The sequence below is a fragment of the Dermacentor andersoni genome, chromosome 7, assembly GCF_023375885.2.
Source record: "Dermacentor andersoni chromosome 7, qqDerAnde1_hic_scaffold, whole genome shotgun sequence".
Classification (NCBI taxonomy): domain Eukaryota; kingdom Metazoa; phylum Arthropoda; class Arachnida; order Ixodida; family Ixodidae; genus Dermacentor; species Dermacentor andersoni.
Window position 1 is genome coordinate 29,387,966 of NC_092820.1, and position 18,461 is coordinate 29,406,426.

The 18,461-nt window shown below is 43.2% G+C and overlaps 1 protein-coding gene across 1 annotated transcript in view; it reads right to left on the reverse strand.

Moving 5' to 3' along the window:
• The window catches only part of LOC126535347 (epoxide hydrolase 4-like), a 61,161-nt gene extending 44,571 nt beyond the window's left edge, over positions 1-16,590 (reverse strand). Inside the window, exons 1-2 of the mRNA XM_050182237.3 lie at positions 15,697-16,590; positions 6,439-6,563 (exon numbers count right to left, since the gene is read on the reverse strand). Of these exons, the coding sequence (XP_050038194.1) occupies positions 6,439-6,563; positions 15,697-15,903 (332 nt within the window). The 5' untranslated portion in view covers positions 15,904-16,590. The remainder of the gene's footprint in view (positions 1-6,438; positions 6,564-15,696) is intronic.
• Between the last annotated feature and the right edge of the window lie 1,871 nt (positions 16,591-18,461).

An 18,461-nucleotide genomic window follows, 5' to 3' on the forward strand; every position in this document is an offset into this window, starting at 1 on the left:
GGTGCACTGAATTGACAATGTCGTCATTCATTCGGCATTATGTCACCCTAGTCATTTCGTCATCGTCAGGCAGTCACCATCATGCCTCTATTGTTAGCCCATCGTCGTAATGCCGTCGACTAGCGCTTTCCAACTAACTATGATTTGCACGTGTTGACTACGACGATGATTTTAATAGTACGGGTACATACCTCCGATGGCGGATTGAAGAAGCAGATGGTACATGTCGCGCCACCGAGTCGATCTTTGAGGTGGTCACCGGGTGCTGATGATGAATATGATTTCTTACAATGTCACATATCCACAGTGAGGAATCGGCCAAGAAGCCTGTCCGCACGTTGACAATGATGATGCTCATTTTTATACAATGGCGCATGCGGAAGCGGTACAATGACAAATGACCACAACAGGAGATTAGCCAAGAAGTGGACTGTACATATTCTGACAACGCCAACTGTCTCTTCTGGGTGATCAGAGAGTGTTGGTGATTTTTGATTTCCATACCATGGCACCAAGAAGGATTAGCCAAGAACAAGGAGATTAAGTCAAAGAGCGTGTTCGTGCGCTGATTAGGTTGATTAGTTCTATACAATTGCACATGCCCTCAACGGCCGATCGGCCAACAGGGGCCGGGTACATTAGAAACAAACAAGAGGAAATGTGCGAATATAGGGCAATATAAGGTTCTTGATAATGCGTAGCATGGGTGAGCGCACATATGCGCTGCGCGCCTGTTTCCTTAACGTCTTCATGAAATGGGAAAATTTATAGCATTTTGTTAACGTTTTGATAAAAGCTTCGCTTCACATAACTCCAAAATACGCGTTGGATCTGCATAATTAATGTATTTGGAAGGGGAAGGGTGCGTGTGTACGTGCGTATGTGTGAGAGAGATTGTCGATATGATTAAATCAAGCGCGTAAACTATAACCGGTAGAATAAGGTGTACCGTGAAATAAGAACACGCGTCATCTAACAAATTATTCAGACACCTCAACAACCTAAACAACTCCTTTAACTGGCTTTCATATGATACGAAAGGGCTTACGATTCAGTACATATACTCGCACTCATGAAGACATTACGTTTACGCGGCATTTGTTTTACACCAAACGGAATTTTTTAAATGGCTTGTCGCGTATAGCGTAACCGTATTCCTTGAGCTGGATTACCTGAAGCGGTGGACATTACTCGCACGAAAAATCAAAATGCGTTATAGAATAATTAACAAAACTTATTCATTAGCTTTTTAATAACTTCCTTCAAGGCACATATTGCAGTTTACAAATTTTAGCCAGTGAAATTGCAAGACATCCACTTGGAACAACTTCTAAGGATCACGCGGATTTCGAGATATGGGCCGTCAAACTTGCAGTAAAATGCAATATCGTTCCGCTTGCTCTTTTAAACATAGCGATTTTAGGAATGGAAGCACAAATGTAACTGGAACACACACGAATTTCGTCCTATGCTTTGGGCATGAATATTTCGAAACTGATGACATCCGGAAAATTCGTTTCGAATGAACAGGCCATGCGAACTCACCGGCTGCGCTTGGTAAATTGCGATTTTTGCCGCAGTGTAATTATTTCAAAAACGAAGTGCTATTTTTTTAATTAGTTGATTATGCAATATGATTTCTCCTGCAAGTAATGTCTGCCTCTATGAGTAATCCAGCTGAATGACTAGAATGATGCTATCATATAATTATGTTACCATAGCATTATTTTAAAAATTCTATTTTTACAAATCGCCGACCAGGAGGAATTTTTCCCCCAATTGCGAATTGCTTACTCAGAACTGACTTGCAAAAAAATTGTTTATTTTCTAGAAAAACACACGGTATCGTGATGAATATCATGGGTAAAAAGTGCTAAGTGATTGCGCAGCTACAGATGAAATATGCGAGATCGAACCAGCTAGGATCGCGATTAGTCCGAAACAAGCCAACAGGCCACCAGCTTTTCAATCTTCAGATTTAGGTTCAACGAAGCCCTATCTCATGTTCGAAAGCCAACAAACTTCATATCACCTCTTTTCACGAATGTCCCAAGTATCAGCAACAAACGAACATCACTGTCATCCCATATCCACGCATGCTCAGTTGATATAGTCGTGTTCACAGAAACATGGCTCTCAGCAAAAATAAAAAAAATGTGATATACTAGACTGCGAAAAAACAACATTTACAGAAACGATCGCCATTTCCGTACAAGCGGAGCTGTACTAATTGCCGTGAATTGTGCTATCAATTCCTTCACTATCTCCATTGATTCGCCATTAGAAATAGTTTGAACTCATGTACCTTTTCCCACTGGCGATCTTGTCTTTTGCGCATGTTATAGGTCCCCACCTTCACCTATTACTTTCTGCAATGACCTCCATGATGTGCTTTACAAATTAATTGTTCGGTACCCAAATTCACATTTATTCTTACTAGGTGATTTTAACTTTCCCAACATAGTGTGGCAAAACGGTGTTCACTCCCTTAAGCAGTCATCATCCAAGTGCGCCCATTTTTTTAGACATCTGCGCCGATTTCAATCTAACCCAGCTGATTCATGAACCCACACGCTTTACCAGCACTTCCTCTAATGCTTTAGATCTCTTTTTTACAACAGCTCCCGATTTAGTCTCTCCTCCAACATACATTAAAGGAATCAGTGACCATTTGCTTCTGCACTTGGCACTTAAGAAGAAAGGTCGCTCCAAAAAAGTCGTTAAGCCTATATATGATTACAATGCCGCCGATACCACATCCATCAAAATTGAACTATAATCATTCATTACTGACTACACACTAAACTTTTCTGAACGTACCACGGGAGATACTGGTCATTGTACAAGAACAAACTGCCAACACTAATAGATTGCTGTGTCTCTAAAAGAAAGATTGTTTCAAATCCTCCCTTGCCATGGTTTACTCGAATTATATGCCGCCTACACAACAAAAAGAAGCGTATTTTTCGTCGCTCCAAAGCAACTAACCTTTCCGAACGCTGGACAGCCTATCATCGGATTCACGGTGAATATGCGATCGCGGCTTTAAATGCAGAAAATAATTTCGGTAACACCCTCCCATCACTACTGCGATCTAATCCACGTAAATTCTGGAATATTGTTGGTAGCAAAGAAAGCAGAGTAATTAAACTAGCCCGTTCTGAAAATGTCGCGATCCCTCCAAACCAGTGCTGTTCTGTTTTAAATGATGTATTTGTTTCTGTTTTCTACAAATATGCTCTGACTACTCTACCGTATGTAGCTAATTGCTCTTATTTACCAATGAATTCCATTACTATAGATTGGGTCTGCATACAAAAGTTGATTGAAAATTCGAAAATATCTTCATCCTCGGGTGAATATTCAATCAATGGTAAAATGCTGAAAATTACTGAACCATCTTCTTCCATCATGCTTTCAATGTTCTTTTCCCAGTCTCTAGGGTCCTCGGCACTTCCAAGCGATAGGAGGGTTGGCAAGGTCATTCCGGTCCCTAAATCAGGTAACACTCATTCTCCCGATACCTATCGTCCTATATCACTCACAAGTATACCGTGTAAAATATTGGAGCATATTATACATTCTCGTCTGATCGATTTCCTTGAGAGTAATTTGTTCTTTTCGGCTGAACAATATGGTTTCAGGAAAACATTTTCATGCGAAACACAACTGATATGTTTTACTAATGACCTACTTATTCATACTGACATGGGCTTCTATGTAACTGCGTGTTTTTGGACTATGCGAAAGCTTTCGACACTGTTTCACATGATCTCCTCATACTTAAACTTAGCATGCTTAACATTGACCCTAATGTATTCTGCTAGATTAACAGCTTTCTATGTGATCCAATCCAGTACGTTTCTGCTAATGACTGTTCATCCTCTCACATTTCCGTAACATCGGGTGTATGCCAGGGTTCGGTACTAGGACCTCTCCTCTTCCTGTTTTACATTAACGACCTTCCTAAATGTATCTCCCATTCAACTATCACGCTTTTCGCAGATGACTGCGTCGTTTATCGCAAAACAACTAACCACATTGATTCTGATAAACTTCAAGACAATCGTACAAGCATTTCCCACTGGTGCGATAAGTGGTTCATGCGACTAAACGTTAACAACTGTAAAACAATGCATGTATTGCGTCGCACAAACAACACCGACAACATAGGACGTACTTACTTCACGACACTTTTCTTGAATCAGTCAGCTCGTACAAATACCTAGGCGTTGATCTTTCACGTAACTTATGGCATACGCATATCCAGCATGTCACTAATAACGCTAACTGGGTTCTTCGATACTTGCGTAGAAATTTATCTGCTGCACCTATGCCGATAAAGCTAACCTTCTACAAGTACATTAGTGCGGCCAAAGCTAGAATATGCTTCCGCGGTATGGGATCCCTATCAAATCACACAGATAAACACGCTAGAATCCATCCAAAATCGCGCAGCACGTTTCATCTTATCCAACTATTCCCGTTATGCCAGCATTACTTCGATGAAAAGTACACTTACCTTACCGGACCTTTCATTGCGCCATAAATGTTTCTGACTGTGCCTTTTCCGCAAGATGTATCACCATAACCCACTATTAAACGATCATCTTATTGCCCGCCATTCATGCTTTTCGTCCTGCTCCGATCGCATGTTTAAAGTTGGTGTTCCATTTTTTAGAACAAATATGTGTCATCGGTCTTTTATTCCTAAGGCCAGTGCCGACTGCAACGACCTTCCTCGCTCCATCGCTGCCATTTCTGACATTGTAAATTCAAGACTACTGTATTTGCGGCCGCTTTTTAAAACCTGTTTTTGTGTGATTATGTACTGCTTTTTTTGTACTTACCACTCCTTTCTGTAATGCCTTCGGCAAAGGAAAGCTTCCGAAATAAATAAATAAATAAATAAATACATAAATAAATAAATAAATAAATAAATAAATAAATATGAGGAGACACACGTTATTACCACAAAAATAGATTATGGGGTTTTACGTGCCAAAACCACTTTCTGATTATGAGGCACGCCGTAGTGGGGACTCCGAAAATTTGGACCACCTGGGGTTCTTTAACGTGCACCTAAATCTCAGTACAAGCGTATTTTCGCATTTCGCCCCCTCGAAATGCGGCCGCCGTGGCCGGGATTCGATCCCGCGACCTTGTGCTTAGCAGCCCAACCACAAAAAAAATATCTTTGAGACAGTTGGGAGCCGGTGGCACCAAATAAGAGTAAATAAAGTCCTCACGTAACGATAAGGTTGGTCCAATGAATTAGTGCAAGAAATAATAAAATGCTAGGCTGGAATAAATTAGGGATAGATGATACCAAGGAGCACCTCAACAAACAGCGGTTCACAGGTTATATCGCCCAGCTAAGCAAAACTAAATATAACTAACAAGAAAGTGTCCAGATCTTGAACCGGCTATAAAGAAGGCTTAGAGTTTGTCACCCACAAAACTGAAGCAATCTTCGGTAGCTCGGTAATAAAAGACATGGTGATTGAGTGTCATCCTTTCGAAACTCTACGAGGGTATATTTAACCAAATCGAATAGTATAATTGATGATGACTTCTTGGGCGAGTTGGCGTTTACTTGACATGATGCTTTTAACGCGAGAACTCGAATAAAAAGAAAACAGAGAGAGGCAAAAGGAAGGGAAAGCACTCGTCATTCCTTTACTTTTGCCTGTCTGTTTTTTTTTTTTAGTTTTTAAGCTAAAAATCGTCATGTCAAATAGTATAAGTAGACCCAGATTACAGGAGGTATAATTTTCGAGCGAATAAAATGAATTACAATAGGTGGAGCAGCTTTTAGGCAAGTTTAAGCGTTGCTGATAACTTTGTAATCAACTTTGCCAAAAAGAAAAGTGCGCAATCACTGCATTTTACTAGCACTAACATATAGGCCAGAAACTCGGAGAATGCCATAGAAGCTTGAGGAGAAGGCAAGAACCGCGTGACGAGCAGCGGAATGAAATGTTAGGCGTAATGTTAAGAGACTGGAAGACGACCGCATGTATGACACAGAAAACATGCGTACGTGATAATCTCATTGATATTAAGATGTCATTTAGGTAATGTAGTGCGTACAGCAGTTGACTGTTGAGAGATTACGATGTCTTTAGAGGGACAGAATAGGTTCCAGGAGAAGCGAAGGAGCTCAGTTGAGGAAGGTAAATGTACAGGTGCTGTGATGATACTGGGAAATTGGCTGGCATTGAATGAAGTCAGCTAACGCAAGACATGGGTATTTGAACATCGCAGGTAATGCTGTAATATTAGACACTTGAAAATGATTATGAAAATAAGTAATCAAGCCATAGGCACGCCACAAAATATCTACCATTCAACTCTCTACACACGAAAAACTCGCTCCTTAAGAAACGATGTCCGAAACCCTTCTCTCAGAACGTGTGTAGGGCTTGGCTAACGTACCAAAAGTCCTTCTTGAGGTCCAATATCTGACACTTCCAGGAAAACCAGAAGTCCGGGAAGCCGTGCAAGAGCAGAACCAGCTGCTTGTCTCTGCTTCCGGCCGACACGTAGTGCAACGTCACATCCTGCGGTGTTGATAAAACGACACCGCGTGAGCGCATGACTAAACATAGTTAAAGGTTGTCTTTTCATATCTCGGCAATGATAATGAAACGCTAGTTTCTACTGCGCTCTCCCATCAACATTATTGTTTTCTGTTTTATTTGCCAAAGCCTCTATCAAACGGACAGTGACACACAAATGGAACTTAAGAACGTCGCATTCTACCGTTGTACCTAGGCATAAATCAGAACGACAGAAAGCTGAGCTAGTTGGTAAGGATTCATAATGCAAAGGAGGGGTAAGGCATGCAGACACGGACACAAGTGGACAACACGAACGGGTTGCCCCTATTCTTAGCAATATCTACCTGAGTAAGGTCGACAGCTACTTAGAGAAAGCCTTAGGTGATGGCGCTATCAATATATTTCGTTGCGTTGATGATTACCTGATTTTCTGCAATAGGGAAGAATTCGATTTCGCTGCTACCTCAGTAAGTAAGCAATTTAACCTTTATGGAGGAGGATTAAAGTTTACCAAGGAATTTCCTCAGCGACGCGTAATTCAGTTTCTAGACATTTGCTTGGTCTTCGAACAAAATCACGTTTGTTGGCAGTACTCCCCAAGATCTTCGAAGCTGTTGTTCAACTCTCAATCCAAGCATTCCAAAGTAGTAAAAAACGGACTTGCCATGTCGTGCCTTAAGTCTTCCCTCACCAGATCCTGCATGCACAAAATGAACGTCAGTTTTAATGCACAGGTCCGGCGCCTAATAGAAGCAGGTTATCCTAGCGTAACAGTGGCAACTGTGGCTGAACGCCTAAAGAAGTCGATTTAGAGGGAGACCGACGTAATTACAGAAGGCAGTAATAGCAAGAAAAGAGTAGGGGTTATTCCTTACATTCATTCAGTATCGCACTGACTTAAATAAGTTGCAAGTAGATTTGAAGTTAATGTTGTTTTCACTGCTCCCGATAAGCTAGGTAAGATATGTGCGGACATGCAGAGAAAAAAGGAGCAGGTGAAGGGCAAAACAAGAACAGATATTTGTCCAGTGAAGCACATCAAGAAGAATTTTACTGACTGTCGTATGAGTGTAGTATATAAAGTTCTCTTTAGCTGTGGCCATTTCTACGAAGGGTAAACGGGGCGGTGTATCAAACAGAGGGTAATGGAACATAAACGCTTAACCGGTGGATCACCTTGTAATCTTTCCTTACATTGCCAAGACTGCCAAGAATGTAACTGCACACGTGAGTTAGATTAATACGCGATATTTTACATGCATAGAAATGAAGATACGCGTCTTGTGGTCGAGGCATGGCATATCAATAATGGTGGAAGTGCGTCCGTGAGTCAGCCTTCGATTACCTTGCATAAGGAAGAGATCATGTGCCTTAACTGTTATCTCTCACGTAGACCGGCACGCATACGCATGCGCAGATGAGTTTTGTGTCTTTTTTTCGCCTCAGTGCTTCCTTCAGTTGATAGTCGGCGTTCGTGATGTTCTCTCGTGGCCGTGTGTGCACGCCTTACCCCTTCTTTGCATTATGCACAAATTAGAACTCATCGCTTCAAAACCCGAAGCCGAGTACAGTTAGATGCTTTGAAACAAAGCACCCAAAATATAAGCTACGGGCAACTACCTCTGTTTTAGTAGCATAGACAATAGTGGGCACCCTAATAACGTTCCTTTTTTCGGGTATGATGGCACTCGCCCACGCAGTTTCACAGGTATCACCTACAGTTTTGTCGCACATGGCAAGTGCAATAGAGACAAATAATCTTTCAGGCACGCTACCGCAATAAATAAAGTGGCATGCCTTAAGAACTTCATAATAATTTATATGATTTTGCTACACGCTCTCGAGAAATTTGCAGATTCGTGGCAAATAAAAAGTTTAAACACAGTACAATAAACAAACGAATGAAAATTGTATTAATACTTCACTTAACTATAAACAGACTCTACAAATGAAATAGTGCGCATTGGACAAATGATATGAACGACATGTTCTTCGTAGTCGTCTTGATGTACTCCTACTTTTTTTTATTTGCAGTTAGGCAATGATATGCGTTTAATTATGTCCCATAAATATTTCTTCAGAACATAGGTCTCATTTAAAAAAGTTGTACAGAATGCTTAGTAACACGCAATAGAGTTGTTTACATGGCGTTATGTTTGAAAAAAAAAAAACGTGCTCGTTTTCCCGGACTCGAGAGCGAAACGCGAAACTTCGGCGCTTGCGTGTCTGCATTGCAGCGCTCTCAGTCGTGTTTCACTTCAACCCGTGCACTTCAACGTGAATAGTTAAGGTTTGTGAGTTGTTCAGGAACACCAATTTCTCTGTATTTATGTTGGGTGTTTGTGTGCGTGTTAACTTTGGAACTGCTCTCACTATATTCTTTTGCCTATTCTTAGTGTGAAACCTTTATTTTAGGACATTTGTGAACTAAAAGTATAGTAGCCGCCCCCATTTAGCAGGCACCACAAGCTCCTTGATACACGGATAATGCAATAAATAATCAGTGTATTAATATACTGCGTAGAACAGAAAAGAATGCTTGCTGTGTTTCGCAAGGGAACTACTACCGACGCGGCGAAATATTTACTAACGCCAGTGGCACAAATACTTCTTTTTTATCCTGGCTAAAGTTAGCTGGGGTACCCTGTAGAAAGGTTCAGTTTTTCGGAGGATATCGTTTGCTTTTATTGAATTTCGTAGCATCACAGATTAATATTATGGCGTGATATTTTGTAAAATTTTAAACAAAGCGCTATACACCAGTGGCATTTGCATTCTCGTAACTTGAATAACATTAATGTCTGCGTTACCAAAATAGACAATAATATATAGAGAGAGACAGAAGAGCGGAGAAAAACACGGAGGTTGACCAGAACGGAACATTTGCATTGGCGTTGACGGAAGTTACAGGAGTGTTTCAGAATGATTGGGTGTTAAATAAACACCTGGATATTTATAACACATTGCCGGAAGCAAAGGTGCATCACTAATGTTCTTTGAGGGCACGGAAAAACGCGGTGGGAATAGCGCACTGTTTTATCACGCTATCAACTGCTCGCAAAGCTACTGCATTGTTAGCTTTCGCAAAAGGGTTCATGGTCGACGTAAGGCTGTTAGGGAGATCGTACATTGTAAATATGGAAATTTTTCATTGGTGGGCTTAAGGTCACGAAACAGCACAGCTGGCTGTGACGGACGCCGCAGCAGGTGACTCCGAATTAATTTTGACCATTTGTGTGTTTTAGTTTTTAACTTGGACCCAAAGCACGAAACACGAGCATTTTTGCGTGCCGCTGCCGTCTGAATCCGCCCGCCAGGGCCGGGAATTGAATGCGTTACATCATGCCCATCGCCGCAACGTCATAGCCACTGAACCACCGGTGCGAGCAGATAAGAAGCAGCAATGAACGATGCACCGATTATTGCGGAGCGCCAGACGTTACTGGAATTGAAGAGGGTCCCGCCAGTGCTGCAAGCGATTTCTCAAAATGTTATGGAACTCCTTCAACACATTTTGGTCGAAATCAAGATTGCGGCATTTATAGAAAGTAAGCTAGGGGCATTTTTTTTTTCAAATACATTCAAGATGTCTAAGTATGCACAGCCTACTTCGATGTCATTATCAAGAGTGCAATGAATATAATTTATGAAGGTTAGCAGTTGCTTATGGCAAGAAGATACCTAAAGCCATGATGAGCATTTACATAAAAAATAAAATTCTTGGGTTTTACTTGCCAGAACCACGATCTCATTGCGAGGCACGTCGTGTGGGTGACTCTGGGTTAATTCTGACCAGCACATCAGGACTTACATTTGGACATACATTTGGAAATACGCCTGTTTGCTTGAAGTAAGGGCACAGTCAGGACTCGATGGCAGCCAAAGGTCAGTGGGACACCTCGCATAGGGCAATCATGGGACGACTACAAATGAAACTGTGAAGGGTGATATGGGCTGGACAAGTTTTTAAGTTGGGGAAGCTCCGAGTAAAATTGATTTTGAAGAATGACGAAAGATTATGAAAGAAAATAAATGGGTTGCGAGAGTCTTCAGGTGTACAGAAAAGACACTGAATCACAGTGGAGGAAAAGAACTAGGAAGCTTACCACCAAGTATACGACCGGTCTAGTGAGCCACATAAAAACAAAGAACGTCAAACGGAATGTCACAGAATCTGAGACAATCTCCTGGGTGGTGACATCGGTAAAAAAACCTACTATGAGCAATTAAGAGGAAAAAACAAAATCAGGAAAGAAACAGTTTATGATAGCTCAAAGGGAAGCTCTTGACTTTCCTATACCAGATCAGGATGCCTTAGGACGCGTAGTTATAAAGCGAGGTACACCAAGGAAGAAGCATGTGCTTGCTCCGGTAAAGCTAGGGAAACTATTGAACATTTTTTCTAAGAATGTGGAGATATCTGCCCTGTAATAGATTTAGGCACCTGTGGCTTCCTTGAATCCCACATGAATCCCAGGGATAGCAAGGGGAAAGTAAACATGCCCGTAGTAGAGATTAGTAAGAGGCGTTGGCGGTTTGGTAGCAGAAAAGCAGAGACATCACAAACAATGGAAGCGTACAAAAATTAAAGTTTCCTGTAGTAGTTCAGAAAGTATAATGCGCGAATTTTTTGTATGTGGCCTGTGTCTATTGTTTAAGATAGGACATTCGGCCAAATAAGAACAATAGCTTAGTAGAGCAACCCACCGCCCCGTTTCAAAGAAGCTCATAGCATCGAGATATCCATCCACCACCTGCGGATCTTTAACGTGCCCTCAAGGCACGGGGCACGGGCATTTTTGCGCTTCGTCCCCATCAAAAAGCGACCGTCAGGGCCGCGATTTCATCTCGCGACCTCCTGCTTAGCAGCGCAACACCATAGTCGCTAAGCAACTACGGCGGTGATGAGCATTTCAAGAAAATGAGAATTCCAGAAAACCTGCTACTGCGGAAAAGATGCAATGCTCGATGATGTTTCAAAGAGACAAAGACAAAGGAAGAAATGTTTGATATTACTTTTTTAAAAGTCGACTAAAGCCTAGATGGTCTGAAAAGTAGATTGGCAATCATGCCAGGGGCTCAATATAAGGTAATCTGAGAACGGTTGGCTGTCGAGGCGCGCAAGATCATCAAAAAACTTCTGTCGCTCTTCAGCATACTGAGAGCAGTCACAAAGCACGTATCCTAGAGTCTCACGCACATGGTACAGCTTACAGTCTGTAAACTCGGTGCCCAGGCGTAAACGCCATACCCAGCCTAAGTCTGTGCAGAATAGTGGCTAAGAGACGTTTATGGTAGCTAATTTTATGGTAGCTAGCCTAATCTCATATTCGGGTCTAATTTCTGAAGTCATCTGTGCCGAATTTTGGTGATGGTTCCAGTACTTTACTGTCGCTTTTTCCTATAATACTTGAAAGAAGGCAGCTGAAGTCCACTCGTGAAAATGGAAGTGTTAATGAAATAGGGTGATACTCAACAGGGGGATGGGTGTCACTCTGTTTGTGGAGGTGAAGCACAAAACATTTTTTGCAGTCGTTAGGAAGGTGGTTAAATATTAGTTCATTTTCCCAATATTTCCAATAAAATCATATCAGAGTATTTCTTGTAGGTGTGTTAGGGGGATAGATTAACATCTGGCACCTTTTCACCCAAGATCGGGTGAACCCGTCACGGTAGCTTAGTGACTATGGCACTGCGCTGCTATGCTCGAGGTTTGATTCCGGCCACGGCTACCGCATTCATATAGAGGCCAAATACAGACATGCTCGTGTACATCCACGTTGAACAACCTCATGCGTTCGAAATTATTCCGGAGTCCTCCACCACAGTATGCCTCTTAATGGGATCGTAGTTTTGGCACGTAAATGTCCAGAATTTTCAGGTTCAGGTGTTGATTTATTTTCTTTCACAAGAAATTATGGGGTTTTATGTGCCACAACTACTTTCTGATTATGAGGCACGCCGTAGTGGGGCACTTAGGTAATTTCGACCACCTGGTGTTCTTTAACGTGCACCTAAATCTAAGCACACGGGTGTTTTCGGATTTCGCTCCCATCGAAATGCGGCCGCCATGGCCGGGATCCGATCCCGCGACCTCGTGCTTAGCAGCCCAACACCATAGCCACTAAGCAACCACGGCGGGTCTTTTTTCTTTGACAATTTCTCATTTAAATCCCAGATAGATTGTTGAGCATTTGAAGTGTTCATTTCAAGTACGTCCTTCTTGTCATGCGCGTTTAGTTCCTGCTGGCGTTATATTTGTAGGGTCTTTCATATTTCCATTTTTTTACATGAACGTCTTTTTTTATTTTGTTTGTATTGCTGCGCTAAACCTGTTACCTCTAGCAGAATGCGATGTTGGGCTAGTTGGCTCATGTTTCAAATTTTAATTTTTTTCAATGTTTATTTTGCCGGTGCGCAGCTAGTTTTATAGTGAACACTTGGCAAAACGAGCAACAACAAGATCACACATGCGCACAGAAGTTGCTCATAACCCTATCGCAGCCTGGCATTTGAATTTAAGAAGGTCAGCTGCCAAAAGACAACTGACACATTTTCCTGTGTGTTAAATTGCGGCAGCCTCGATAATTTCCCTATAGTAAGGCTAGGTTTGATCCTAGATACCATCTTTCATTTAGCCAAGACAGGTTTACACCCACAGTCACAAAATTTCACGCCTAGATGACCTTGAATTGTGTTGTTAACGTCATTTTTGCGTTCTCTAAGCCGCTAGTTAATGCATCGATCGGTTTCCCCGATGTAGACTTTCACATCGCATAAAGGCACTCCCATTAAGGACTCGAAGCTCCCATTAAGACACTCTAACCCGACAATGTTAACAACACAATTCAATGTCATATAGGCGTGCACTGTCGCGACTGTGGATGGAAACCTGTGTTAGAAAAATGCAGGATTGTATCTAGGAGCAAATCTAGCCTTCCTAGGGAAATTATCGAGGCTGCCGCAATTTCACGTGCAAGAAAATAACTGTGTCAGTTGTCCATCGATAGCCTTGTGTGAAAAAGAGCTGACCTTCCTAGATTCAACTGCCAGGCTGCCATAGCGCTATGACGAACTTCTGTGCGCATGTGTAAGCTTGTTGTCGTTGTTGTTTTTCCGAGTGTTCACTGTAAAACTAGCTGCGCACGGGCAGAATAAAAAAGTTTGTTGAAATTCAGCGCTGTGTCTGTGTACTTTGTGTGCCTCCCTTAGTCTCCGTCGGTCCCTGTGCTGTAGCCTTCTACTATATTCAACTAACAAGCCAAACTAGTTTCTCTGCTAACTCCAGAGGTCGTGGGTTCAACTCCCAGCAAAGGTCGAGGTTTCGTAGCCTTTTCGGACCATCGACGGTCACCCCGACTAGGCCGGATTTCCCGTCTCATGAGTGATGTAATGTTTCAAATAAAAAAAAAGCACCATTGTTCTGCGACCTGCAGATACATAAAAAGTATTTAAGTCCACTGTCCTGGGCACATGTAACCTTTCCTCTACGAAAGCTCTAGCCCATGAAGAATGCAGAAAATGCTTCACTCAAAACAATGATTTGCATCCCTGCTCAGTATAGATATATGCGAAGCGATGAAGTCATTTTTAAGTTGGCAACCCCTGAACCAATCTGAATAAAATATGCTTCATATCTAAATCAAGACCTTCGTTCCTGGTGTCTCTATACAGGGAGCCCAAGATAACTTTAATCGAGGTTTAGAAATGTGCCAAAGCAATGTAGGCGCGCAGGACCAATTGCATTTTGTTGGCTATTGTATAAGCAGCAAGTCGCGCAGTTTTATATATTCAACTTGACTGAATAGTTTTGGAAGCATTGTTAACTTCACAAATATTCACTTTAAAGCAAAGCCTCCAATGAGGAAGTTTGAAAGCGCTCAATCAAATAGTTAATTTAGCTGCTTTTGACTTCGTACTTGCTACGTAATCATTTTTTCGTGTCCTAAATAAGGACCGCTAAATACGAAAAAAAAGAAGTCCGAGGACGTGCCCATTTGTGCGCCGCGATTTCAGAGCTCTCAAACGTGCCGCGTGTACGCTAAACGTGCATTCACTCTCACAGGTTGCCTCTTCTGCTTGTCGCAATCATGAATCACCGCGAGGCGAGTGCATCACTGGCGTAAACCATGCAGCTAACGCCTGCGTCGTTGCCCTGTCCCATTTTAAGCGGCAGGTCACCAACGACATTTCAGACCCTCGCTCTTGAAGCTTTCGTATTTAAAGCTTGGACTTACCGCTCCCGACGAGCAAAGCTAGCTAGTTCAAGGGCTGTTCAAGGAGTAGCTCTCCTAGTTATGCTCATTCCATGGGAATAGAACTGCCGTGTAAACGCTCAACCAGCCTCTGCTCGTAACGGTCACTATGCGATAGTACTAAGTTTATTTAATGATCACTTTATTTACATTCATTATGTCGCGGTTGTGACGGTGCGCTGTCCTTGGGTAAGGAGCGCTGGGAGTTCACTTGAGTGGAGCGACCATATGACTCGCCAAAGGCTCTACTGTAATCGCTGGTGCTGCGTGGCTTTTAGAAAGTGCTACACACTTCGCGTCGCGCATGCAATCAGATTACAAAACAACCACGAACCATATCAATCGAAGCAAATGTGAACAAGACCAAACCAAGCAAACCAAACAAGCGAGAGCTGACGCGAGCAGGCGATAGTACGAAACGAGCGGTCCGGTTGAGGCCAGTTACGAGTATGCATTGAGCGGTATGGCAGGTTCGCATGACTCCAGTTTGCCGCGCGCACGCCACTGAATGGAGCCCTCTCATTGGTCTCCGTCGCTGTGCTCGTTCGCACGGTTACGCCGCTGACGCCGACGCTCGGCGTAAGAACGGGAGCCTAAGAGCTGCGCTCTAAAAAGCAATGAGTACCCGAGAGGGTTCCCCGGCTCCCTGACTCTGACAGCAGTTCTGAGAAGGTAAAGCAATGCACATTTGGTACAACCTTTGTAATTAAAAGAAGTCTACAGAACAGATTTATCGCTAGTTTAGGCAGTGGTGTTACCAGGGTAATGCACGAATTATTTAGTAAGCGAGATTCAGGGATTATCCCACGGGTGGTTGCCAGAGCTTCGATAGCTATCACTCACATCAAGCTATATCAAGTTATCAAGTTATCACTCACCTCAAGCGTGACAAACTCGTGGGAGCCCAACTCCGGGTCCCGCAGGCACTCGGGTTCCTCGCGGCGTTCCTTGGGCTTCAAGACGCGCTTTCCTTTCAAGAGAACTTGAAGAGCGACGCTGATCGTCATCAGCGCACACCGAAACACTCCGATGGACAGGAGCAGGATGGTGCTCACCAACCGTCGCAGTGCACTGGTGGGCGCCATATGGAGGACCAGCGATTCAGCTACACGCACTCTTCATACACAGCCCACCACAAAAGCGAACTTGGTATGTCGAGAGTCTTGTGGTTGTAGCTGCGCCCGCCGTCTACACCAATGCTCCTGGCACAGGCTGAGGACGATGACAGCAACGCGAGCTCGGAATGATGCCGACTCTGAGTAGCTGAACTGACTTGAGCGTCCAGCAGCCTTTGACCACAGGGGTACCCTGGAATAAACGTGATCGTCGTCGGCCCGCCAATAACATCCACAATATGCCTGATGTATTTGATCTTGATTGCTTATATGTTCGCCCTGTGACGTTATGCAAGCCAGCAGCCTGCTGCTTGCTGTATTAGCAGCCACCTAGTGTACCCACTCATCAGTCGGACAAGGGCAAACAGGAGCCTCTGGCGAGTCTTTGATTCGCTACCACATGGCCAGGAAAACGTTCCGCCGATATGTTGCAGTTTGAAGACTATGGTTTCCAGTTTTCCGCGACGCACGATGCCGTTACTCGCGGATGATGACGTCACATGTAGCGTCGGCCACCTTTCGACGATGCCCTGAAAATTAGAAGTGTCACTAGACTATACAAATGACACGACCTAGATTGCGTGCAGCCAGTGAGATCGGTGCACCTGTGCAAAGAATTTGTGCCGGTGCCGCCAACGGGCATACTCTACTTATCACGTATACTCGTCACCGTTGTAACAAAAGAATATCGAGAGGTTGCCCAGGGCGAGCCTACGCGTTCGAGTGGTGCGTTGCCAAGACTACGGCGATAAGGACTGACGGTGCATGCTATGTTTGTCTCTCGAAGGGAAATCTCGTTTTTTTCTATTATGTTACCTGCTCACCTCGCACTTTCTCAAAATAACTTATTCGAACGTAACCTTCATTGACGTATATGTGATAGCAATAATCGCTTATGACTCTACATTTTCAGCAAAATAGAAAACAGCAAATACTGGGCAACTGCTTTCAAAACACCATAAATAAAGTTGCAAAGGGGAAGCGACTTTTCTTTAGAAGCAGGCGCAAATCGAACAAACCACCTGTTTTAAGCTTTCTAAAAGCAGATAACTTTTTCACGCGTGAAAGAAAGTAGAGTTTCACCATTGAACAAGAAAAATAAAGAGGAACATTGTTTAGAAATGTGGGGAAAATACACGTGACCATATGAAAACACTGGCTCAGCCTCTCGACAGATGCCTCGCAACAGTAAAAATTAAATTATGCAGTTTTACATGCAATAACCACGATCTGATTATGCGGCACGCCGTAGTTGCTGCGGAAATTCGGGTCACCTGGGGTTCTTTAACGTTCACCTAAATCTAAGTGCACAGCCGTTTCCGCATTTCGCCACCATCGAAATGCGGCCACCGTGGCCAGGATTCGATCCGGCGACCCCGTGCTTAGCCGCCCAATTACTCTTTTCTTACCTTACTAATTACTTTTTTTTACTATTTTTTGCTCTTCCAATGTATTCTCGCCCCTCTTCTCTGCAATGTACAACTATGTACCTTGAGAGTCTCACAAATAAATAAATAAAACACCATAGCCACTAAGCAAACACGGCGGGTATGCCTCGCAACTACGGCGTAGGAAAGATAGCGGGCGAGACCAGTTTTGTTAGAGAACTGTGTATGTTAATCTCTTCTGTTGCAAATGGTCGATCATTAGAAGGAATCATGTTAGTACGCGCATCTCAAATAAAGCACGCATTATCGATAGACACGTGGTCATACAATATGGGCACGGAGGAGCCGCTGTTACGGTATATTCTGGTTACCTCTTACACTTTCCTCTGGCACATCACACGTTGCCTGGAAAGTCTTCAGATATTCGTAAACGAGAGCACTTCAGCTTATATGCGTCTTTTAGAATGTAACCTTTCTCGCGGAAACGTCTAAGGTTCAAAATAATAGGGCAGGTACTGTTTCTATATCGTCTACAAATTCTGTGACATCCTTCGATTTGAGGATAATCAATGTCGAGTGTTTCACTGAAAAACTTGTAAGCTCAAAAATTCATTCTGTTCATTTTCACTTGTAAGGAAAGCTCTTTTTTGCTTTCAAGCAACCTTTTATTTTTTCTCACTGTGGCGTCCAGAGCGCTCCACGCAACGCTGCCTGCGTTTGACCCAATTCTCGAACTCTGCTTCTCCTCTAAACCCAAGAGCTGCCTACCCAACGCCATATGGGGACCCAGAGTATTGGATCCTTAATTCTGAAACTCTGTATTGTCGCGCCCTTTACACTGAGCCCGTGATCCAAGTTGTCTAATACCTTGGGCAGCAACATATGTGCGTGTGATCGTGGTGCCGTCGTGGTCGTTGCATTGTCGTAGTTGTTCCATCATCGTCCCCCAAATTTTGTCACGCCATCGCCGTCATGGAGTCCTTGTCGTCATGCTGTCGTAGTCGCGCCGTCGTGGTTATTCCATCGTCGTCACTCCAGCTTCGTCATCCGATTCCTGTCATGCCGTCGACATTACGGCGTAATTGTCATAAAATTGCCGTCATTATCACACCCTCGTCGTGATACTCTTGTCGCCAGCGC